General features: G+C 41.0%; 1 protein-coding gene across 1 annotated transcript in view; it reads right to left on the bottom strand.

The window, feature by feature from the left end:
- The window catches only part of arhgap42b (Rho GTPase activating protein 42b), a 105,954-nt gene that overhangs the window by 14,823 nt on the left and 65,823 nt on the right, over positions 1-25,308 (bottom strand). Inside the window, exons 4-9 of the mRNA XM_080458971.1 lie at positions 19,168-19,239; positions 7,379-7,480; positions 7,041-7,151; positions 3,731-3,835; positions 2,771-2,900; positions 2,333-2,433 (exon numbers count right to left, since the gene is read on the bottom strand). Of these exons, the coding sequence (XP_080315097.1) occupies positions 2,333-2,433; positions 2,771-2,900; positions 3,731-3,835; positions 7,041-7,151; positions 7,379-7,480; positions 19,168-19,239 (621 nt within the window). The remainder of the gene's footprint in view (positions 1-2,332; positions 2,434-2,770; positions 2,901-3,730; positions 3,836-7,040; positions 7,152-7,378; positions 7,481-19,167; positions 19,240-25,308) is intronic.

Consider the following 25,308-nt stretch of genomic DNA (forward strand, 5'->3'; position numbering starts at 1 on the left):
CTGGACGCTGCAATAGTAACACAGTGACTTGGAGAAGTAACTTTAATCTGATTACTGGTTTGGAAATAGTAACGAGTTCGATTACTCGTTATTGGGAAAAGCGGTCATAACAGAGTAACGTGTTAATAATTAACTGGAATCATTGTGAAAGAGTAACATTCCCACTTTCAATCGTTAAGTAGGAACAATTCTGAGAATCTAACCAGCACTTGTGTATCTATGCAAGAAATAGCATTTCTTTGTAATAAACCAAACAACAAAACACATTAGCATCTTTATGTGTAAAAGAAACTTTTGAAGATATGTAGTATTATTTCATTGGATTATGTGGGTGATTACAAAGTTGTTTGCCTTTTTTATGGAGCTTTTTGTGGGGCTGCCTTGTGGAATGTTTCTTGTTGCCATGGAAGCTGGATTTCCCCAACTCATAATTTTCCAAGTTCCCTAGCTACATGAACTCACACAAAGCCCGATAACAAAGATCTCATTACAGTCAGGTGAGTGAGAGCAGGACAACATCGAGCATCCACGGCAGCACTGCATTAAGCTGACAGAGCGAGTTATTCCTGACAAAGTAAACCTATTTTAAGATGTACAAAGTTACAAGATTATTCCTTCAATTGCTTTTCTTGCCATTTGTGGATTTTATTATGTGAGAACCATTTTCTTTGCCTCGAGTTAGCAAGTCTTTTGTTTTCTGTGCCCAAATTGGCAGTTCAGCAGCTTTGACTTTTTGTATTTTTTATTTTCCCCCCTCGGGGAGCCGAGACACTCTTTTAAGCCTCCAGCAGGCTCTTTGTTTCACCCACACAGATTACACAGGCTCACGCTTTCCTGTGCTTTTAACATGTGGATGTGCAAATAAACTGTACTAAACCATCCTCCATCCATCTTCTATTCCCACTTTAGGCCAATTTGAGGTTGCGGAGAGTTGGAGACGAACACAGCAAATGTTTGGTGAAAAGCAAGGTAAACTCTGGACAGTTTGAGATTGATCATTTGACATACAGACACGCACACACACACACATGAACCTTGAGGTAATGTAGGCCCCGTTGACACAACAACATTTCATATGAAGTCATTGTTTTTGCGTTTTCGTGTTGGAACATTTTTTGAAAACAATACACAGATAAACAACAGATAAGCTGAAAAGAACATAGTTTTCATGTTGGGCCACGAATGGGTCATGTTGATTGTTTCTGTGATGAAACCACACAAAGGTGCACAGAGAACAATACGCTATAAACATTAAAAATGGTGAGTACACAGGCATTCGTATGGAAAGATGATCAAGTTGGATTGTTATTATCGTGACTCTCAACTAGAAAAGTACCAAGTCCCAGGAGAATATATGGACTGGGAGTTACGACACTCTGGAGACTGTCATTGTTGTTATTGTCCATCTACTTGCACATGAGCAGAAAAAAGAACTATTTATTATGACCATGATGTGCATGCACAGTAGCAGCATTTTCAAAAAGTTTCAAAATTTTCAAAATTTCAAAATGTTCCCGTTTCCATTGAGATGGATTCGGGAGTATTTTTAAAACTTTCCCCCTTGGACGTCATTTTCAAAAACATAGGTTTTTAGTGGCTCCGAGCACCGCCGTCCTGTAAACAGACACTCAATGAAAGTTTTGTGTTTTCACTTGATAACATTGTCATGTAAACAAGGCCTTAGAGTCACTCAGATAGAGAGCAGGCAAACGTAATGTAAAATATCCACAGCTCCAAATGGATCTCTGGTTTTCTTGAATGCTAACCAGGGCTGCACAATGTATCGTGAATGGATCAATGTTACAAAATCTTATTGCAATAGAATGACTGAACTGTGATAAATAAGGCTTCAATGCACCTTGCTGTGTATGCTCTGCAAATTGAAAAGGAAACATTTGAAGAATTGTGTGATTAGATGTGATTCATTTGCATAAATTGTGCAATTAACTAAAAATAATACTTGCACTAGATTACTTGAGAGTAAAAATTTGCAAAGCACACGGTGTTTACCTAATACCTAATACTGAAGTGCTGACTACTTCATACATCATCTTTAGCCACTTTGTTCAACTTAGAACTATCACATCTGATGGTAAGAGGCATTGGATGACAATTTAGAGTCACCAATTAACCTTAGAGTTTTTGGACTGTTGGAGGAAACAAACTGTAGTACATGGAATACACATGCACACAAAGGAAGAACATGCAGAATCCACATGGAAAAAGCCTCTCCAGCCCATCTCAGATTGAACCAGTAACTATGTTATAAACAAGAAGGTTCAATCTCAAAATGTTTGTTCCCGCCGTGAAGCACTAAACTAAACTAAAGTACCTGCTTCCCATTGGACTTGTTTTCAGTGTTGCTCATGGTGAAGGTCTTGCTGCCTTTCTCGTACGTGCAGTAGTGACGTATCCAAGTGCATCCCAGAGGGCCTGAGACCAAAAAAAGACATGAAGAACAAGAAAATAACATTTGAAAGCCAAAATATTTTTTTCTCTGAATCACAAGCTTCTGGAAAGACTTCTGAAAATCAATTTGCAATTGCACTATGATAAATCAAAAGTTGTTTATAGCCGCTGATAAAAATCTACCATTTGTGTTGAAACCCCCCCCCCCCCCCCCCCTCCGAGTAAACAGGATGAATTATGAGCTCTGAGTGAGAGGGACTCTTCCGTACAGGCCTGGGAGAACTCCAGACATGTTTGTGGTGACGGATGTAAAATCAGGCACTTACAGGCCAAAGGGGCGGTGGCAATGAGGAAGACTCACGTTTCTCCTGCACGTACAGGAAGCCCTCCATCGTCCACTGGCCCGGAGGCTTGTAGTCCTGATCCGCAGACCTTATCCTCTTCATCAGCTTCTCCACTTCCTGCTTGGTGCTCACAAAGTTGTTCCGCGTCTGAGTGGCGAATGGAAAACAATGTCATCAAGCCCATAACCGATGAATTTCTGTGCATTGACCTTCTTTTTTTTTTTTTTTGGCGTGTGTGTGACTGTGTGATTTGTCATCCCATAAACACTTTTATTGTGCCTGCATAAAAGGAAGGAAAAAAAAAAAGGTCAAATGACTGATAAATGCCTCATATCTGTACAGCTGCATGAGCACACCTGGGGAGAAGAATAATCAACCTATTGAAAAACCATTTGAATTGCATGCATTCCCATTAGATGACAGTCTTATTATTACATTGTTAGACATACTGTATACTTGAGGTGATCTCAAATCAGCACGAAGTGTGAGATGATGATCTTTTATTTTTTTTCTCCCCCCCACCCCCGAGTCAAAAAGGTGGGGCTGTTTCATATCTCATAGTAATGCTGAGACAGCTTCACCTCCCCCCGCCCCCATTAGAGCTCTCTGCATCTGAGGACATGGAGGGTTAGCCAGTGGAAATTTCCGGGGCAATGCAGCTGACATTTTGGGTCAGAGAGAAATTTGGATCCTCTGGCTGCTCATGGCGGGGTCACAGCGATGACGGTACGGGCCATGGCAGCAGCTGCGGTGGAACTCACAACTCTTTTTTTACATGCTACCATTATATGTCCTGCAGTGACCGCCTGCAATACAACACTGCAAATATTGATTGAGTCTGCAGTGAAGAATTTTATTCAATGATGGAGCAAGCCACTTGTGAAAACTCTGCTTGTTATATCGGGCATGATAAGCTGAGGAATCTGATTATGTGGCCAGTTGCCTTTGTGTGCGACCCCCGACGTGTTGAGACTTACGTTCTGTAGGTTGAACTGCAGTTGCTGCTTGTATGGCTCAAATTCGTGAGCCAGCTCATATCCTTCATGGTAGAACGTAAACAAACCCTGGAGAAAGGCCAGGAGCTGGAGAAGAGGAATATTTAACTGTAGTACAACCAGTTAATACACATTGAACAACATAATTACGTCGGGAGAAACTTAGAAAACAAGATAAACTGTAAAACAGAGCAAACGTTTAAGTCTGGTGCAAAGCAAAGAAGAGTGCATTAAAAATAGCTTTTATCAATTAATGCAAATTGAAAAAAGTGAATTTCTGGAAAACCAATCAGTACTTGGTGTGACCAGCTTGTGGTTGAAGGAACTGTCCTTAGTGTGTAGTCTGGTTCAGGTTCTTTTATCTCACGGGTGTCAAACATAAAGCCAGTGAGCCAGAACCAGGCCGCAAGATGCTCCAATCTAGCCGCTCAAATCACCAAGAAAATTGTAAGAATTTCAAAGAAAACATTGATTAAAAAAAACAAAACCCAACCCAACACTGTGACCTGAGGTGGAGGTGAGATTTCGGTGATTCTGCCATGAAAGATAGCAACCTCATTGCTATCAAACTATCAGGGTGAGTTTGTAAAAACATGTATTATTCAACAGCTATAGGAGAAGGTTTTTTTGGGGGGTGATATTTCACTGTATTTTGCACAGAGGGTTTCATTAAAATTATTTTATGTTGAGATTGTAGTTCTGTTCCACAGCAAAGAAAACTTTAAAGTTTAAATTTAAAGGTTATTATGGTACTACACTACCTGCCTGGCCCACGACAGATGAAATTGGAATGTTTCTGGCCGATGAACTAAAATGTGTTTGACACCCCTGATCTATCTCATGTAAATGGAGTAAATAAAAATCCTTAAATGAAATGTAAATTTAATTAATTTAAAATGGAATATCAAATACAGTATGAATAAAGAGGGAAAAAAAGTTATAATACATACCAAAAAAATCCCAACATTTCCTTAGAATGAATTAGAATAACACAAAAACTATTCGAAATTCAATTAGAAAGAAAATGAAATAACAATTAATAAAATTTTAGCTTAAAATAAACTTTCTGAAGCACAATCGAATAGACAAAAATAGATTTAACAATGTATAAATACATGGCTGTTTAATGTTAAGTAATTTGGCCTCATAGTAAGAATTTCCCCAGTTCAGTTTTCATGTTCTCCCTGTGCATAGATCTGTGTCTCTGTTTACCCTGTGAAGGTAGAAATGGAAGGAAGATATAAAATAAATCAAAACATTAATTCAAAAAAGTTCACCCAGCTAGTAGTGAACTGTGTTAAGATAAAATATCTGTAGGAGCCACACCAGCTCTCCTGTATCTTAATGATGCTTCATACTAAACTCTGTATGTTCCAGGCTGTTTTACTCGGCTGCAGAATAAATCTGGAGCCAATTATCCTTCCTGTTTTGGTATTACATGATGGATAAGGAGCAATTTATGAGACCAGCCTAAAACACTTGCCCAATATTGTACATACTTCATTCATGAACACCAGAAATAATAACCCCCCCCCCCCCCTTTTTTTTTTAAATAAAACACAGATTTCCCAGTTTGTATAAATGTTAAATGATAATAATAAGCAAATTCAATAAAAGCTGAATGGTGAACTTGCCACATAATATTGTGTTCAAGCTGGAGAAAAGTTTCTGAGAGTTCTTCATGGCTGATAAGTATCGATCTTATTTTTTTTGCTGCAACACACAAACACCTCCATCATTGTAGAGAAAAAATCCTGTCTGTATTGTTAGAGGAAATACTGATCTCATCGCTTGCATTGAGCATTCCACAAACATACAGCTTCTCTCAGTCAAATCCTTAGACACAACCGCTGATTTGATTTCCAGGATGAGGCCTGCTATATCAAATGTTCAAGGATGAACCATCTTATCTGTGCCCAGATTCATCATAGGCAAGGTTGAGACTTGTCATTTTCCCCGGCACTACCTGAGACCGGGAGATTTACATTTCTGGCCTGTGTATCTGGGTCCGTTGGCAGTGGGTGTAAACAAACGGTGGAGATGCTTTTAAAACAGCCACGGTGAATCCACGTTGCGTTTCCCACATATTTAACAGTGAGGAATTCTAATATTTACTGCTAACTTCTGCAGTAAAAAGGTTAGAACTGACTCCATGTATTTGTAAGGTGGCGGCCTTTATTAAGCCTTAGGTATTTCAACAATTTAATTAATTACACTCACCGGCTTTCTCTTCAACTATTTCTATGAATATGAATAGAATATTAGGTAGAACATTTACACTCATCAGTCACACCAAAATCTTGCCCACTTTTAGTTGATGGAACATATTTGGTGAACATTTTTAATGAAAGCTAATGTTTTAAGCAGAAAAAATGTAAAAGTGTTAGAATTTTAGTCTTAAACTTAATTTTTAGCTCTTTTTGTTTGATTGACTTTAAACATTAAGATTATTGAATCGAGACATGTGACAACACTGGGTCTTCATCCATATAGTAATGCCTCAATGCCTAACCTAAACGTGAATCTAACATAAACAATAAACCAAAAGCCCCAACTGTGATGGCTTGACTGAGCCCCAGAACTGCAGGATCAGTGAAGTGTCCCCGCTCTGCGGTGGTCAGTATCTATCAAATGTGGTCCAAGGGAGGACGAGTGATGAATTGGCAACAGGTTCAAGGCTTTCAAGTGCATGAGGCCCCACAGAGGCCCCACATCACTTCAGGACTTCACGAGGACCTGCTGCTAACGTCGTGGTGCTGGATACGTCGGCAGACCTTCAGAGGTCAAGTAGAGTCAATTATTTGATGGATCAGGGCTGTTTTGATCTGAATTTCTATCCCCACATCTTCATATGTTGGGTCCTTTTTGTCTTGTGTCATTCTCTACTTGCACTGCAATAATGTGTGTATGTCTATTATTCATGCATGTTCTTCTGTCTCAATCTATTTTTCACATACTGACACTCACTTGTTGCTTTAAGAGATAAAAAATAAAAAATAAAAATCTAACAAAAAAAGCTGAGTAGCAATAATAGACTTGCACAAAATGAGCCCTGTAGTCATAATGTTGTGGCTGATGGGTGGAAGCGAGAGACGTTAAAGAGGCTTGTTTTCACTCGAGGGAGGAGGTAGCAGACATCTAAAAAGCACCTTTCATCAACAATCTCTATTTCTTTGACTACACGCCACCTTAACTAATCTGTTCGCTACACCCAGAGCTAAAAGGCAAAGCAATTACAGTGTCTCCAATATGCAGCCAGCAACGAAATTAGCACAATTATCCAAAGTCTTACCGGCTCCACAAACTCAAATTTCTTCTTTTCTTGCACTTCTTGTATTTTGAAAACATACTCGAGGGATGCGTCGTAAAAGAGCTGCCTCTCCTTATCGATCTGGGTGTCAGCCTAAGAACGAACGTACAAACAAACAAACAAACGGGTTAGTGGTCGAACAAAGAGCGAGGTCAAACCTCAGACATAAAGTTTATTGCATACTTCACCACATGGAAATGGTGCGTTCACTCAGCGAAGTAAAGAAAAGTGCAGAAAGCAGCAGTATATTTATAGAAAACACCATAAAACAGCATTATTCAGAGACATGTTGGGGATGAAAAAGTTTGTTTTGGTTTTACCTCCTGCAGATACGCCTCCTTCTTTTTGGATGACAAGCCGAGGTGTCTCTCAAGAGTGGAGTAGTACTTTTCCGTTTCCTTATCGAATTTCTTCTTTCCTTCCTAAAGAGATCCACATGAAAGGCTTAAGTATTAGAAATGTGTCACTTACTCCTGTTCTGAACGCGGATGTGAGCGATCAAACCACCACTAGGGGGGAGTCTAACTGCATTTGCCTCGTGTCCTTTAAAATTCATGTCAATAGATTATTGTGGGTCATAAAAATGGCATATGACATGTGTAATGACGAGCAGACAATATCGGCATGACTGTGCATTATCAATAAGGGCTTCTGAGAAATATATGCGCTGTAATTCTCACCGTGCCCCCAGCTGGGGACATAAGTTCACAGCAAAATACATAACACTGTAAATCACCAATAGCATAATGCATCTGACGCGCTCCCAGACGGGACCGGGCGGGCGCTGTTTGCATTTTCCCTCCTTGTTATGTTCCACTTTCCACCTGCAAAGACGAGTCAATCGCCACGACAAGGCAGGATTTAGAGACGGTGTTTCCACAGGACTCAAAGCAAGGCCAGATGCCCATCTAAACAGCATATGGAGTGAGAGATTGCATATTTCACCCGCCTATTTGCAGGCGTTAATCAAACTCTGTGCAAGCAGAGAGAACCTGTCTGTGTGAAGGCATTCAAGTGTCTCGTCTGCAAGTCTGACCTCTAAACCGCGCTTTGCCTAACGCACATCTCCCTACGCACTCGTTCAGGGAGGATGTGTTGAAAACAAATGTGACTGAACGGCCACTGTAACTAGATCCTGCTTGTTTGTTTTCATTCCCATGGCCCTGAAATTTAGCAAGTCTAATCTACTAACGACTGATATGACCTAGAACTGCGTTCTGCCTCACAAACCCTCCCCACAGCCGGTTAAACAGCACAGCGGAATCCACCACCAGACGCGGTAACCCCTCCTACATGACTACAATCACAAGTATAGCAACAAAATCAATAGATAATTTCATGTAGTAGCATCTTATTTCCATCTTTCATGTCATGTCTGGTCCAGAAATTATACTTTGTGGAAAGAGGAGAGATAAAAATCAATCGAACATAAGCCTGTTTTTTCTTTAAAAAAAAAGAAAAAGAAAAGAAACAGATGGATAGTAAAATAAATATATGATTAAATGTGACATCACGCTGACAGGAAATAAATTTCCCTGCAGATTTTTATATTTTTATTTATTTATTAAAGAACAAAAGGAAGCTGGCTGTCTGCTCGGCCGTCGTGACTGCTGTTGACGTGACATTATTTTGTGAGCCTGCATACAGCGGAAGCCCTGGGGTATGTACTAACACGCACGCACGCACGCACACACACACACACAGAGAGGATCACATTAAATTAAGAGCTTTCGGTTTTGCTGAGCCCCACAGTAACAGCAAAGGTTTTGCCCGACTGCTGACCAGTGTGTGAACATGTCCCCCCAAAAAAGAGAAAGCCCGCGTCCGTCTGGAGCAACTCTTTCACACTTACAAAGAGGCAGCCAGTGACTCAGAGCTGCAGTGAATCTGTGAGGCACAGTCAGCCTGATTAAGTCACCAAAAGTGTGCTGCTTTGTTTTGATCCAAGCAGGACGTGTACAAACTGGTGTTACCATAATGATACCCCAGCAGAGCACCAGGTGTGTTGTTGGCCTGTCTCCCCCAATCCCCCCACACCCCCACCCTCACCCTGCCCGGATAGGGTTGTGCAATCAGAGAGGAATACGAGTGATTTAAATTGCAAAGAATGTCCTACAGAAAAAAAAAAAAAAAGGTGGCTGCATTGCAAGTAGGAGGCTTTGAAGACCTCCCGACATGTGGGGAAGAGAAGACATTGGGTGTGGATGAATATATACCCCCGAGCATATATGATGTGGTGGGTGCCTGCGTCTGAGAGTAATCAGCTGGCTGGCAATGAATAAAGTCAGAGCACTTCCCAACACTGCGCCGTGCACAAAAACACACATGAAACCATCACTTGGGAGATTTCCTCATCTGATTGCTTTGTTCGCGCTCATGAATAAATCAGATGCAGGAAGAGAATATTCAGATGCATATTGCTCTGTAGTGGAATCTCTGACTGGTGATGTCTCATGTTGCTGTTAAGAGGCCTTTGATGGTGGCTGGAGCAGGGGCAACTTTGCTAATAGCGACTATAACGTCGGAAGGAGGTAAACAACGAGGGAGAACCTGCGGGCGGTATGTCTTCCAGTCATCAGGTGTTGTCTGCGAAGATGCTGGGAACTGACGCGAAGACCGCGGGAGGGATATTTGGGCGTGAGTCGTAACGTTGCCGGTTTTGACATCGACTCTAATGAGCCTCAGTGTCATCTCTCACAGACGTAAGCAGCAAGCGGCGGTTATCCGAATACATAGAAAGAGAGATCTCAAGCTATCACACACTGTTATACTTCCTTATTTGTATCCAACACTGTAGAATAATAGTAACTTCAATTGCCAGCACGGCATAACATGCAGCACATGTCACCACATGTTCATTTTAAATGGATCCTCCGAGCATTGACATGAAAAGGGCGAACTCTGTACCCCACCTCGATGAGCTCATTAAAGGTAGCTAATTGGAGCAGGGGTCCAGAATGGCGATTAAATTGCAATAGTTTGGCTATTTTGATGCTCCACCACACACGAGCTGATCCTGGTTCCACAGGGGGGAGACGGGAGGGAACAGAAGGCTTCTGCAGAAGCTCTGTTACTTTGCTGCAAAGCCAAGAATGTCTCCACTCCTTACCTGGGGTCCCACTTCTTCAGGAGACATCACAGGAATCGAGAAGTCGGCCAATTAACAAGAAATAATTTGAAACATCTGCTTCTGATGGCTTGAAAAACTACACTTCTAAACAAAACCTGTTTAATGCATGAGGCAAAGCTTCAGATGAGAAATTTACATTTCATCTGTGTTTTAGCTCATTGTGACCAGATGAAATTAAACTAGAGAAATAAGAAATGAAAGCAGAAAACACACTGTGTATGCGTTCTTTTGCATCTGATCTCAGTCTAATTCTTAACGCCTGAGTAAAGCTGAACGAAGGGGGAAAAAAAGGAGGTAAAATCAATCTTCAAAAGCTTCTTTTATGATGATGGTGAGAAAAAAGTCTTGACAAGCTCTCCTTGAATATAGGTCTATATACTGTATGCGAAGGATCCCCCAGGCATCTCCCTGTCAAGATCAACCTAAACCTTTTTCTCACCACCTAACTTAAAGATAACAACTGGGAGAGAGAGAGAGAAAAAAAAACACAACTCCAGTCTACACGCTTGGAAATCTTTGTTGGGACGACACATCTGATGATTATTTGAGTCGAACTATGACATATGTGTGATGGTTCAGTGGTTAGGACCCCGCATCACAGACAGAACGTTATTGTTCGAGTCTGGGCTTGAGGAGCTTTCTGCATCTTCTCTCTTTGGGTATTCCAGCCTCCTCCAACTGTCTGGATTCACTGCAGATCAAATGTGTTTGTTTTCTGTCCTGTGATGGATTCATCATCCATCCATCCGCTAAACTGTGAGGGTGAATTTTCATACATGGTGCAAACTGAGAAGCAACAGGTTTTAATCTACATTTGCCTGAAGAAAAAAACAATGCATTTTTATCATTTCAGCTTAAAGAATTTTTGAATGCAAAGAACATTTAAGAACAAATGAATTGGCTGCAATTGACATTGTCACTGCATTGTTTCAGCTGCGAAAAAATTTAAAAGGAAAATAATTAAAAAAATGTATTTATGTCAATGTGTTCTGGATTTTTGTCAAACTTTAAACATTAAATATCTTTTATAATGTAAATAAAAAACTAATGTGGAACTGTCATTATTTATATATGGAAGGATGAAAGCATGGATGGAGTTAGAAGATAGACAGATGGTTAAATAAAAATGAATGAATGTATGTATGGATGAATAGATATAAAGAAGATTGATTCTACATTTCTTCGACTTTGTGATTGTAGTAACAGGAAATTATTCAGAGTAATTCAGTTAGATTCAGTTGTATTTACACAATGCTGTTTAAAAGAGCCATCTCATGACGTGGTTATGAAGAAACAATCCTTTATGAGTGAGTGTAGGTGACAGTGGACATCTAGGGAGAAATGTTGGCAGAGCGAGACTCAGAAGAGTACGCTTTATGTTAGGCGATAGTACGAGACATCTGTATTTAATATCAACATCAAAAATTTCCCATCTGGAAAAAACACATTTAATAATAAGATTTCGTTCAGACATTGCCTTTCTCTGACTTTAATTTCAATTCGACTTTGAGAGTTGCTGCATCCTGCTTTGAAAGTTAAAGATGAGATTGTTTATTGAACTTTAACTTTCCGCCAGCTGTGAGTTTATTTAGAAGGATTTTTCCCACAACAGTTTGGCTTTATTAAACCCAAAGGCAGTGGGGACCTGTCAGGGAGAGGGAAAAAAGAGGACATAACAGGGAAAAAAGTGACACAAAACAGTGACATTGTGCCACATTCAGTGTCACTCTGCACCACAGTAGTAACTATGCTTACAGGTGTTATAAAACCACTACAAGCCTCTCTGTCTGTTCATCCTTGAAAATCATTCCATGAAGCCATTGTGTGGATGATATTGACAAGTAGATAAAGAGTCAAAACAAAAATCCATGTGCGCTCAAGAAATGGACTTCGTAAAGAGTGAAATAAGATTAGCTATTGATGAAAGTTAACCATCAATTATCTACTCCGTAGTCAGGAAGATATAATAGATTATGTGTGAGTTATTTACAGCGAGTCTGAGCTTTCTGTGTGGAGCTTGTACGTTTTTTCCCTGGAGGTGTGTAGGGGCTTTCCCATGCAATCCACCGACCTTTGCAAAGCATGTCTTTGAAGGACCAAAAATGTCTTGGTAAACACAGTAATCCTTCCAACAAATTTAGCTGTATCATAAAAGATGCTGGGCATGGTGAACATTAGAACACCCAAATCTCATTATTTTTTTCTTGCCTATTTTAGAGATATATGCGATATTTTAAAAATCTAAACAGCAATAATCGGATTTTTCAAAAGCCACTTTTAAATTTGTTATAATAAATTAGATATCTATGAGCTGGCTTACAAAGTGACCTCAAATCTGAATGGTCATCTCACCTTTACATCATTAAAATGAGACTGGCATCACAACTCAGTGCTGGAAGAGGCTGCAAGATGCACTTGAAACAATGGATGAAACAAGTTCCACAAACATTTTTAAAATGTCTGCTCTCTTTTCCTCATCTTGTTCTGAGCTTGAAGCTTTTGCCATCATATAAACCCTAAACCAGGGAGGTCAAACTCTTTTTAGTTCAGGGGTTACATACAGCGTGTAAAATAGTGCCCTTCAACTTCACACTTTAAAGTTCTACTTTGTTGTGGTGCAGAGTAGACAAACAATTAGTGGCAAAAAATTGTACAATCTACAATTATGTTGATAAAGCCATTTCAATGAAACCTTACAGTGAAATGTCAAAAAACTTCTCTGCATTATGCATGTTTTATCTCGACAGCATGGCTTTGAGGCTAGTTTGAGATCAATGAGGTAGCAATTTTTCAGTGGCAGCATCACCAATATCTCAGCTCAGGTCTCAAGTGTTGCGTTGTGTACACAATGCTCAAATAATTAGTCACAAAATCAATATTTTTTATGAAATCTTTTAAAATTGTCGGGGTTTGACGGGCCTCTTGCGGGCCGGTTTTGGTCCATGGGTCTTATGTTTGACACACTTGCCTTAAACTGTAAAACTACCAATTATCTTTATTACCATGTGCAACTCGATATGGACATGAAGTGAGGATCTGCAGATAAAGTATTGAAGAACAACAAAAAGTTTTATTTAAAAAAAGAAGAAGTTTAGGCTAGAGTTCATCGCACATGGGCCACATCTGAAAGAACTTGTGATCTGTCAGCTGTCTATGCAGATCCGGGCTGTGGCCCTGTTGTCCACACTGTTCCCCTGTCTGTTGGTTTGTGCCCTCAGTGCCCTGAATGTTCTGTCAGAAGGCAACAGCTGAAACACCCGGTGCCGTGTGTGTGTGTGTGTGTGTGTGTGTGTGTGTGTGTGTGTGTGTGTGTGTGTGTGTGTGTGTGTGTGTGTGTGTGTGTGTGTGTGTGTGTGTGTGTGTGTGTGTGGTGTGTGTGTGTGTGTGGGTGTACTGTCTCTCAGTGTCCTATGTGTGCTCCTGGAACAGAAAGTGTAAAAGGCCAATTATATTTTTGGGAATGATCTGAATGATGCGGTGATCGGAGCTTGTGTGCTTGAAATCCAAACAATGGAGAAGATTTGATGTCTCTTGAGCCTACTTTCTGTCTTCTATTGCAGCGATGGGCACTGATGCTATAAATCAGGGGTGTTGATCTTGAGCCAAAACCAGCCTTCAAGGGGCTCCAATCTGGCCTGCCAAGCAAATTGTGAAAATTTCAAAGAAAAGGTAAATTTTTTTGAATGAAATTTCCTAAGATTAGCAGACAAAACACAACACTGAGACCTGAGCTGAGAAATCGGTGATGCTGCCATGAAAGTTAGAAATCTAACCTCAAAGCGATGCTGTCAGGGTGAGCTTGTCAAAATATATATAAGTTAACAGCGAGAGGAGTTTTATGGACATTTCACTGTAATTTGCACCCAAAGTTTTCATTAAAATTGTATATTTTGAGATTATAGTCCTTTTTGGAAGTAATTATTTGGATTTGTGAAAATATATACATTTTCATCATATGTATATACTCTGTGCCACAAGAAAGAAAAACATTAAAAGTTTAAATTTAAAGGTTATTATGGCACTATTTTGCTAGTCTGGCCCATTCAAGATAAAATTGAACGGTTTGTGGCCGCTGAACTAAAATGCATTTGACACCCCTGCTATAGTCTTTGTGGTGTTTGCATTTGTCCTGGTGGTATAGCTTCCAAAAAAATGCAGCATAGGTTATTTAGTGATGATGACATCGGTCCCTCACATTGCGGGTACAGACAACGGGTGGATAAATTCGATAGGTGGCGTGTAATGAGAAAACTGTTTTTGTGAGTTTAACATTAACATGAATTATTTATCACACAATAAAAAAATAATGCACAACAGTCTAGACTCACCATACTTACCACCCTTTTACTATCAAATCACCTCTTAATATTGCCACTGGCCGGGTCTCATTCTAATTTAATACACAAGTGGGAACTTCTGCCTTTAGACAGGTGAAGACTGAACTTTCTAGATTTACTTTGACTGTGTGGTGAAATTCTGATGATCAGGAGAAAAAGTAATTACTACCGAGAGATTGTTTTAATGGAGTTTCTGCTTTTGGGGTTAAGGTGCAGTGGAAAGTGATGGGACAAATATGAGCCGAAAGCCGAAAGGAAATGTATTTAATCTGCATCACGATATTTATGCGATTTATATTTTTAGTTTGCGCAAGTTTGAGCCAGAGAGTCATAAGCAGTGGTGTCATCCTATTATTTTCTCCCTAACAGAGAAAGTATTTTTAAAAGCCTTCCACATTCATATTGTATTAATGCAGTGCGCCTAGTTTGGTTCGTTATGAAACATCTGCACTATGTATGCTTGCAAATCTAAAGATTATTACTCCCATCTTTGATCATGTTGCAGACTGTAGTTTAACACAGCGGTTGTGCTGCAATATAGTGGTAATATGTGATAAATTGTGATCAAAGCCTACAAAATGAAAAAAAAGAAATAAAAAAAACTGTATACTTTGATTTAATTTGTTTATCATCTATTTGAAGTTAATGAAAATATGAAAATGTTAAAGGTTTCTTGCTTTGAGGACACTTGTAGGTATGTTAAGACGCACCATCATGCAAAACTACTTGTATTTGCAAATTTGCTACTATTTGATGTTTCAGCTCGTATGTAGAAATTAATGTAAAATGGTAGCCAGCTTGTGGGTGAAATTTCCTGGAAATCACTGCTGTCTTTATTGGCATCACTTTTACTGATGGATGTGATGTGGAAACCTAATGCATACATTGAGTGAAAATGCTTCTTTAGTTTGCTCATCATTTATTGAACTACAGTAGTTTGTACAAGAATTCATTTGTACAACAACTTCTTTATAACTTAACATTCCAGTTTGACTTAAATCTGTTCATCCAACTTCCGACTGCCAGGAATTTCTTGCAAACTCATTTCAACAGGGATCGCTACAAGTTGGCTGATGGGCTTCCCCTCATGAAAAAGCATACTTACCCCCATCCACTGAATGATCATAACATCTCAAGGTTAATGAATGATTATAAAAGTATACCACTCAAATCAGTATGTCTAAAACTGGTTTAGTGCGGCCCACAGCTGGCGAGTGTATTCCCAAACCACTTTAATTGATCCCTTTACTCCACAGCGTCTTGGTTAGCATATTCAGGGATTTGAACATGAATGTCACGTCTGTCATCGGAGACCAGAAGCAGCCAAGAGTCATCCGATGTCTGAACAGCCTTTGTAGGACAACACAAATTATTGGTAGCCATCAGACACCCATCTGGCTTTATTTGCACTGATTCTTCAAACTCAGCGAGCAAGGGACCCCCAGAGTGTCCCCAGTGTTAAAGAAGACACATGAAAAGAGTAAAATGGTGTCAGACAGTGAGAGTACCACCCACCAGTTAGAAACCCCGGGAGTCTTAATAATGTTGAAGATTTTACAGAAAAAGTGTCACTCAGCTTGTGGAAAATAGAAGACAAATACATGTGTAGACGTAATAAAAATTGACATTGGTGGTGATATTTGATTGCAAATGTATTTATGTATATAATTTCAGGGGTTGTGTTCCATATTTATGAAGCTAAATATGCTCTGTGTGTGTGTGTGTGTGTGTGTGTGTGTGTGTGTGTGTGTGTGTGTGTGTGTGTTACAAGAAGCTGCATAGCATGAGAATAGTGGGGGAGGGTCATTTGTATTTGATGCAGAATGTGTCATGAGACAGTTGATATGAGAAGATGAAGCACTGTAAAAACAGACTTTTTACTATTATTTGGCACAGACCAATAGATGGATGAACAATTACCCCATAAACACAATATGAAAACTCATATTATTCATCTCATGGGGTCTTTAACAGTGGATTTTCTGCTGTATCAGTGCTGCAGAGCATCAGTTATCCATACAGACGTGCACTAAAGGAAACAAACAATTGACAGCAAACAGTACAAATACACTGAAACCGGGACAGACTTTCAATTCTCATTTCTGCTCTAGGACTATTTGTCTCTCAGCTCGCATAAAAACACAACTGAAACTGGAAAAAAAGTGTAACAATTATGTCAGGTCCGCATCCTCGCACATATGGTGAAATAGGTGATTGTTTTTGTTCTCACAAGATTTATTCCAAAACATTTGGTTTGGCCTTGTTCAAAACAGAATGTGCCTAATATGTCCTATAGAGCTGCAGACAATCTGCTGGTGCGTTATGACTGGGGAAGTGTTGTGCTTGTGTCTAAGAATACGATACACTGGTACGTAACCTCAGTGGGATTACTCGCAGCATAGCCATAAAAGGCGAGAGCCCCTGGTTTATCCATCTAATGTTGGCAGTAACTGGAAGGGTCAGGCAACCCGTGGTTCTCTCTCTCTCTCTCTCTCTCTCTCTCTCTCTCTCACTCTCTCCGGCTTCTCGGAACAGTCGAAAGTTGCTCAGCCACTCGTGATGTCTGCCTTTTATCTCACTCTAGTTTGGCTAATGTTTAGCGAGGGATCGGCCGTAGGAGGAGAGAGCCATTAGGAGGAAGTGGTCGGAGGAAATAAAAGGTAGTGGGAGTGACGGGGGCTGTGGCTTTTAAGAAACCATTTTATAAACATAGACAGCCGGTGCAATAACACTGAGCGCTGCGACGGGGGGAAAGAGTGAGGGGAAGAAATGGCAAGAAAATGTGCCATTTCATTATGGTAGATACATGTGGTGGTTGAGGCATGAAGCGTCAATGGTTATTTAGTCTGGCCAGAGAAAAGAGAGTGACTGATGTTCATACCTCAGCACTGAGAAAGAAAATACAACATTTACTTTGCAGGTTTGAACAGACTGATGATGTACCGTAAGAAGGCTATTTTTGCAGACCAGTGGCTCACAGGTGGAACAAAATTAAAAAATTAAATAAATAAATAAAAAATCGTGGAGAAGTCGGACTCTGAGGCTCGGATTCCCCTTACTCGGGCAAAGATGCGCAAATGATTCATAGCAAAAGTTAGCAGCAGACTCACAAACTCAGTGGGAGAGCTGTGTACAGGCGTGAGTTTCCACCGGCTCGTTCCTGTGATCTCACCCGGGGAATGACCACAAACAAGCTGCTGCACTTTCATTTTATGCCTTGGCATTGGCCGGGAATGAAAGGATAGCTTGTAGCAACAAACCCACACTGTTCTTTGCAACCACCTCCTGTCCACATGCGAACTGGGACGCCTGCAAGCAGCACTCTCCACCGGGCCCCCGCTCGCATCAATTCTCTGGACGTGAGGGAGGGTGTAACAGGATTACAGTAATCTGATTACAAAAAAGGTTTCAGGGACTGCAACCTTATTATTGGATTAGAAATACATTTCATATGTTGCTGGATAATGCCAATTATATGTTTCAATTTAGGTTTTGTGTAAATCTACAAATCTTTAGCTTTACAGTTTTTTTTTCGAACACATTAAGAAAAAAACTAAAACTATATTTTTATTGGTTTTTTTTTGGGGGGGGGGGGGGGGGTGTTCATGTCTTTTCCCAGAATGATTTATTACCTTTTAATTTAAGTGGAAGGAAAACCTTTAATATTTATAATAGCAATCCCACTTTGTCTTCTGTACGAGTCCGTGTACTTCTATTGTTACTGTTTTTAGCGTAGTCTTCTCTACGTGCATGTGCATGTGTTTTCATACAAAAACCGGCGCCAACTCGATTCCTGGCATGTTAACCTCAGGGTTTCTGCGGAAAGTGACATCATTTTCAACATGTTGCAACGAAAATGCGACAACGATGTGTTGTCACTTGAAACACTATTGTGTAAACGGGACCGAGCTGAATGCTGACAGGCCTAATAGGGTGGAGCCTCATGTTTCCATGACTACAGGATGTGACGGCACCAGAAGCATGATGGTCACGTGGTTATTTCATGCTTCATGTTGTGTTTCAGCTCCTCATAACAACCACTCCATGAAATAAATAAATACATGCAGACAAAAACACAACAATCCCCCAGCTTTCGTTGACGAAGGTAATGATTGGTTAGCAGCATGTAGAAGCTGTTTCTCCAATGGTTAAAATTATTTGTCCTAAACTTGTACCTATATTTGCAAACTGAAGCAGCAGTTTGAGTGGGCGTTGTGCCTTTTCTGACCTATAGATTCAAATAGAAACAATTATATCTCATGATTCAACATTCAACATAAATTTACAATATTTGAGATAACACAAGTGAGTTCAAGCTCATTGAAACAAATATACCAATAATGTGATTCATTATAGCTGATTTTTTAGCTCAATGTGCCACCTTTACCTCAATAAACAAGACACATTACAGCCTCATAGAGTACGAATAACTTTTAATATCCCTATGTCTGTTTATACCCCCACCGGGCTGATTAATTAACAGAAGACCACTTGTCTGAACAGTGTCATGTTTTGCTTTTAATTAATGATTTACAGAATGCTGGGGAGATGAAGGGGATGAGGAGAGGAGACGAGGGTGTCAAAACACATGAAATATCCTCCGCTGTTCAGTCACTAATTGCGCGTGTAGGTGGTCTCTTACCTTCGCGGCGCCGATTTGCTCCTTCCGAAATTTTTCCAAGGGAGTAATCAAGACATCATCTGCATTCTGAATCTGAAATACAAATCGAGGAGAAGACAGCGAAACAGACACATGTCAGCCCAGATGAGAGATGTGATCCGATTCATTATAACTCTGAATCATTCAAAACGACTCATCAGAAATAAAGAGAAAGTATCACAAAAACCTTATCCAATATGGATTTGGTTTCTTTACAGAGCATTTGTTTGACAAATCTGCCAAACAGGAAATTATAGCTGAGATTCATCCAGCTTGAGTCACATACAGTGGAAATACACGGGGAGGATAGCGCAATCGCGTTCATTAATATCTCTTAAAGCTGTGACAATGAACAACGTGTTACTCTGAGGGAGCAAAATGAGTACAGCAGAGATATGAGATGGAGCTCTCAACAATGGTCCTCCGAGGCAGGAGAAAATGGAGCCTTTTTATGTGAGCTGTGAAGCACCAGCATTGTCAAACGCTGCTGAAATATGATGCAGAACGTCAAGCGAGGGACTTTCACCACTGCAGTCTGCAATGCATTTACATATTTTTGAGTTATGGTATTACTCTGCATACTGCTGTCCCCCACACCCACCGCCGTCATGACCGAAATAAAAAGGGTCTCTCCAGGATCTGCTCCCCCGTTTCACTCGCACACAGAAACTGATAAGAGGGGGCAGATATATTGTGCCAATTACCGCATTCGCTCGATCCTTGCGGGTGAGCGGTTTGGGGAAAAAAAAAAAAAAAAAAAAAGCTGCCATTAAGGTGCTTGTGAGTTTCTCGCGGATGGGCTTCTCACCCAGCGAGATCAGATGACATCAGACTGGTGGAGCGGCTCTATGGGAGGCGCTGTCACAAATGACATGGCTCTCAGGTTGATTTAGGACGTTATTCTGCCAGGTGAGTATATGTGATAAAACTAAAGGCTGAGCGGCATAATACGTCTATGATACCAGCACTAATTTAGTGTTGTTGCGGTCTATCAGCTCATAGCTACAGTCCCCGCGAACACACACTTTTGAGCTTGTATTGAAGCATTAATCACGGCGCATTTTCATTGTCCAAAAATAACCCTGTCAGCTCCATCACGCAGCCAGAATGAGTGACTTCAAAGGAAACTACAATCTCTCCGAGCCCACATTGTTTTCCTCTTCCTTTAATGCGTGCTGATGTGGGATGTTGCAAGCTTGTAGTGTGAATCTGCAGCTTTGTTGTAATAATGCGCTTTAATTACACCGTGAATATCTGCTCCTTCAAATATAGACAGATCTTTTACAGTCCAAACAAAACCAGTGTTTTTACAGTTTATGATGGCTTTGCTATTCCAAATATTTACAATTTCATTTTAAAATCCCTTTCTCACTATTAAACTCAAAATACACACTAATCATACATACGGTTTAAGTCTCCCTTTCGCTGCCGAAACTGGATCCATTGAAGAAGTTGTGAGATGGGGCCTCTATTCATTTAGTCATCACAATTTTCCCCTTGTAAAACTAGCTAAAATCTTTAAAAGCCCATTTTTTTCAATCGATGTTGATGCAGACACCCATATGCTACACTGGGTTGTACTGGCACAAGAGCCAATCCCAGCAAATCAGTCCATCACAGCGCTAACACAAAGGGTGCTTCCAAATAGTCCTTCCTATCTCCTTTCCTATCCACTTTTCCTTAACCCCGTGGATGACATTATGGGGTTAAGGAAAGGTGTTAGGAGACTTCCTAAAGGATTTAGGTAAAGGCAATCATGTTGTTGTAACAATCAGTCCACACCTCCACTTAGGTGACATAATAATAATCCAACGGGGGCGCAGGTTAGTGACTTCAGCCGTGGTGAAAAAACTACAAATTTCCAAAAATGAACTACTAAAAGCACATTTAAATCACTTTCCCCTGTGGCTCTAACCGATGATATAATCTCAAATATCACAAGGTTTGAGTTGAAATCAAAGGAAAAGAGGCTGCCAGGCTACGAGGAACAAAAGTGAAACCGCTGCCAGGTGAATAAATAACCAATCACACTGAGAATGGGCTGCACAAAACTTTACCGTGTTCGTTTTACAACATCTGCATAATATTCATAGGTGGGATCTGGGTTTTAGGTTATTTAAAGTTGTTCAAGGCATATTATTGCATTGGTAACTTAACATGATCTGTGTCACTTTTCAGTCATCCTGAGTTTCCGTGGATGCTCGGATGGGCGGGTCCCTTTAAATGTTGTTGCTGCAAGGAATTGTGGAGCAGCATGATCTGGTCTCCTTTGGTAAAGGAGGTTATAAAGGAAGCATTGAGCCCCCTTTCCTTCGAGAATTCGAACGTTCATTATCATGGCCGCCACTTCAACACTTCAGGGTTTAAGGAAAAGTAGACAGGAAAGGAGATAGGAGGGACTATTTGGACGCACCCAGAGAGAACCAACCACATACATCTAGTGAAAACCCACGCATGCTCGGGTAGAACAGGGAAATTTAACAGACAAAAGCCTTTACGCATGGATTCAAATCTTACTGAGGCGAGAACACATAGACCATCATGCCGCTTTGGTTTAGTTTAGTTCAATGTCCTTTACAATACAACATTTCATTGAACATTGATTTGCTCCAATGGAGGGAAAGTCAGGGTATCCTGACTGCCTTTAAAAAGAAAATTAGCTGAAGGCTGAATTAATTCATCAACTTTTATTTTCTGATATTTTACATCTATGGACATGTTAGACTTCCCAATTACCAAGCTCCATTAGTGAAGTCAAACATAAGGTGACCAAATTGAATCACTATTCTGGAGGAGTCTCAACTATAAAACTCAGTCCCAGGAGAATATGGACTGGGAGTCATGACAGTGGGGAGTTGTTGGGCATTGGCATAAAAACTATTTACTACAGCCAACTAACGTGGTGCACATGCGTAGTGGCAGCGTTTCAGATAAGTTGCTAGTTTCCTCGTTTACCTCGAAAAAAGTAGAGTTTTCAGAGGCTCTGCGCATCGTGTAAACAGACACCAACAAATGGTTTTCTTTTTTTAATTGAAATTGTTATAGTGTAAATAAAGTCTTCATTTAATGTGTCACTGGTCATAATGTTATGGCTGTAGAGCAGATTCATGACTTTGGTGAAATTTGAAACATGATCACCGATATCTCAGACATGAATTGAACATTTGTTCATAATAGTGTTGGCAGGTAGGGCGAACAGTTCTGGCAGGGCTGTGACAAACTAAAGAGAGAATGTGCAGAGAAGAGTCTTCAATTCACAACTTATAGGACTTGCAGGCTGTGTCTGATACCGCAGGGGACGTTCACAATCCACTGTTCGTTTATTGTGTAGCTCCATCTGTACATATAGCATCACTGTCACACGGCAGAATTCATTTGGAGACAATAAAACATCTAAAAGTGTGGTAAACTTTCACAAAGCCCCGTGCACAGTAGTTTAGGTTACAGTGAGCGGTAAATAATGAGATTTCAGACGCTTATGAATAATCATTTTGCTCGTCTGCTGACAGGTGCACTGTTGCATAACATTTATTTATGCAAGCTTTCCGTAATGTTCTTGCAAGGACATGTTTGCTGTGCACTATTCTGAGGTTCATTAATTGATTAGTCTAATATTGATAAGTGACAGATTTTAACACTTGTATGTGTAGAATTAAGTCTGTTCTGTTTATTGTGCTACAAATGTATGAATAGAGTTATTGGCTGCTCGAGACATTATTTCACAATTAATGAGTGTTAATTGAGACAAAAATGGGAATAAGCACACATGGGCTGACAGTCTATTTCTGCTATGTTAGAATAATAATTTTAGATATGATCGACTCTCGACACGTTCACATATCACAAGAGAGGAGTTGAAAGCACGCATGTGAGTAACAGTGACTTTGATATAAGAATATGAAATAACACACCTTCAAGTTAACTCGGGTTTTAACCTTATTTTGTGTTGCTGGTTATACATTCGAATATATGCAGAAGTGGATTCACCACTCTGAGTTTTTAATATGAGCCATCATCAAATGGGGTTCAAAGGCATCAGGAAGTGAGCGCTTCAGTTGGATAATTCAAGGCAATTTAGTTCAGAGTGACACTCCAGTGAGAGCATAGAGGACATACGATGGTCATCAAATCCGGCTGTTATAATCCTTCAGTCATATTAAAGTCATCATGTTATCAACTGTGTCAACAGCACGAATTATGCTACTCTACCCATGTGATAATGTAATTTCCTCTGCCTTATCTTGCCCGTTTTCAGTCTAATTGAAGCAAGTGGTATTACTTGTGCTTTAAATGTAGATTTTTTTTTTTCTTCATTCCATTAGCTTATTTCATTTTATGTTAAACGGACAGGACATCTAAATATATAGCACTACTTGTGGCCTTGTAGATTACAGAGGGACATTTAAAATCAAGTAAAAGACAGAAGAAGATCTCTCTTGTAGGCATATTTAGAAATTACACAGAGGAAACGGAGGGTTCATAGCAACTTTACTTGGCAAAATAAAGGAGTGTCCCTGCGATATAGGTATGTTGACTACTTTATACAAGTTTATAGTATGTACTATTAAAACTGAAAGCTCAAAATCAGAAATACATGTGTGTATAACATTTAAAAAAGAAATGAAAAGGTTACCGCCCCCTCCCCTTATTCCACAATGGTTTGGTCCATTATTTGTGAAGGTAGCAGGTCGTACTAAGATTTACTTAGTAGTAATAGAAATATATTTTATTCCCCCTTGAACTACAACCATATCGTGGTGGGGGAGCTTGAGCACCCTAACGATCTGAGGAGCTACGTGGTCGGTGGGCTTTCTGGCCCCCAGTAGGGTCTCCCAAGGCAAACAGGTTCTAGGTGACGAGTCAGACTAAAAGCAGTTCAACAAGCCCCCATGGATAAACCAAAGAGAAGCGTGACATCGCCCAGTAAGGCACAGCCAGGGACCCACCCTGGAGCCAGGCCTGGGGTTAGGGCTCGTATGAGAGCCCCTGGTGGTCGCGCCTTTGCTCATGGGGCCCAGCCAGGCCCGGCCAGGCCAAGCCCGAAGGGACGACGCGAGTCCCTCCTCTTCCTCCTGTGAGCCCACCACCCACAGAGGCTACCGTAGGGGTCGGGTGCAGTGTGGATTGGGTAGCAGTCGATGGCAGGGGCCTTGACGACCCGATCCCCGGACAAAGAATCTGGCTTTTAGGACATGGAATGTGACCTCGCTGGGGGGAAGGAGCCTGAGCTTGTGCGGCAAGTTGAGAGATCCCGGCTAGATATAGTCAGGCTTACGTCCACACACAGCTTAGACTCTGGAACCTAGCTTCTTGACAGGGGCTGGACACTCCACATTTCTGGAATTGCCCATGGTGAGAGGTGGCGGGCTGGTGTGGGCATGCTTATTGCCCAACAGCTCAGCCGCCATTTGTTGGAGTTTACCCCGGTGAACGAGAGGGTCACGTCCCTACGCCTTCGGGTAGGGGACAGGTCTCTGACTGTTGTCTCGGCCTATGGACCGAACAGCAGTACAGGGTACCTGACCTGAGACTTGGAAGGGGGTGATTGGGAGGAACGGCCTACCCAATCTGAACCCGAGCGGTGTTCTGTTATTGGACTTCAGTGCTAGTCACAGTTTGGCCATAACGAACACCATGTTCAAGCACAAGGGTGTCCGTAAGTGCACTTGGCACCAGGCCGGAGGTCGATGATAGACTTTGTGGTCATGTCATCTGATCTCCGCCACAAGTCTTGGACACTCGGGTAAAGAGAGGGGCAGAGCTGTCAACTAATCACCACCTGGTGGTGAGTTCGATGCGCTGCATGGGGAGGAAGCCAGAAAAACTCGGCAGGCCCAAATGTGTCATGAGGGTCAGTTGGGAACGCCCGGCCGAGCTCTCTGTCTGCGCAGTCTTCAACTCCCACCTCCGAGAGAGCTTGTCACGGATGCCGGGGGAGGCTTGAGACATTTAGTCCGAGTGGACCATGTTCGCCACCTCCATTGTCGAAGCTGCTGCTTGGAGCTGTGGTCGCAGGGTCTCTGGTGCCTGTCGTGGCGGAAACCCCCGAACCCAGTGGTGGAAACCGGAAGTACGGGATGCCGTCAAGCTGAAGAAGGAGACCTATCAGGCATTGTTAGCTCA

Source organism: Lipophrys pholis, assembly GCF_963383615.2.
Source record: "Lipophrys pholis genome assembly, chromosome: 3".
Lineage (NCBI taxonomy): Eukaryota > Metazoa > Chordata > Actinopteri > Blenniiformes > Blenniidae > Lipophrys > Lipophrys pholis.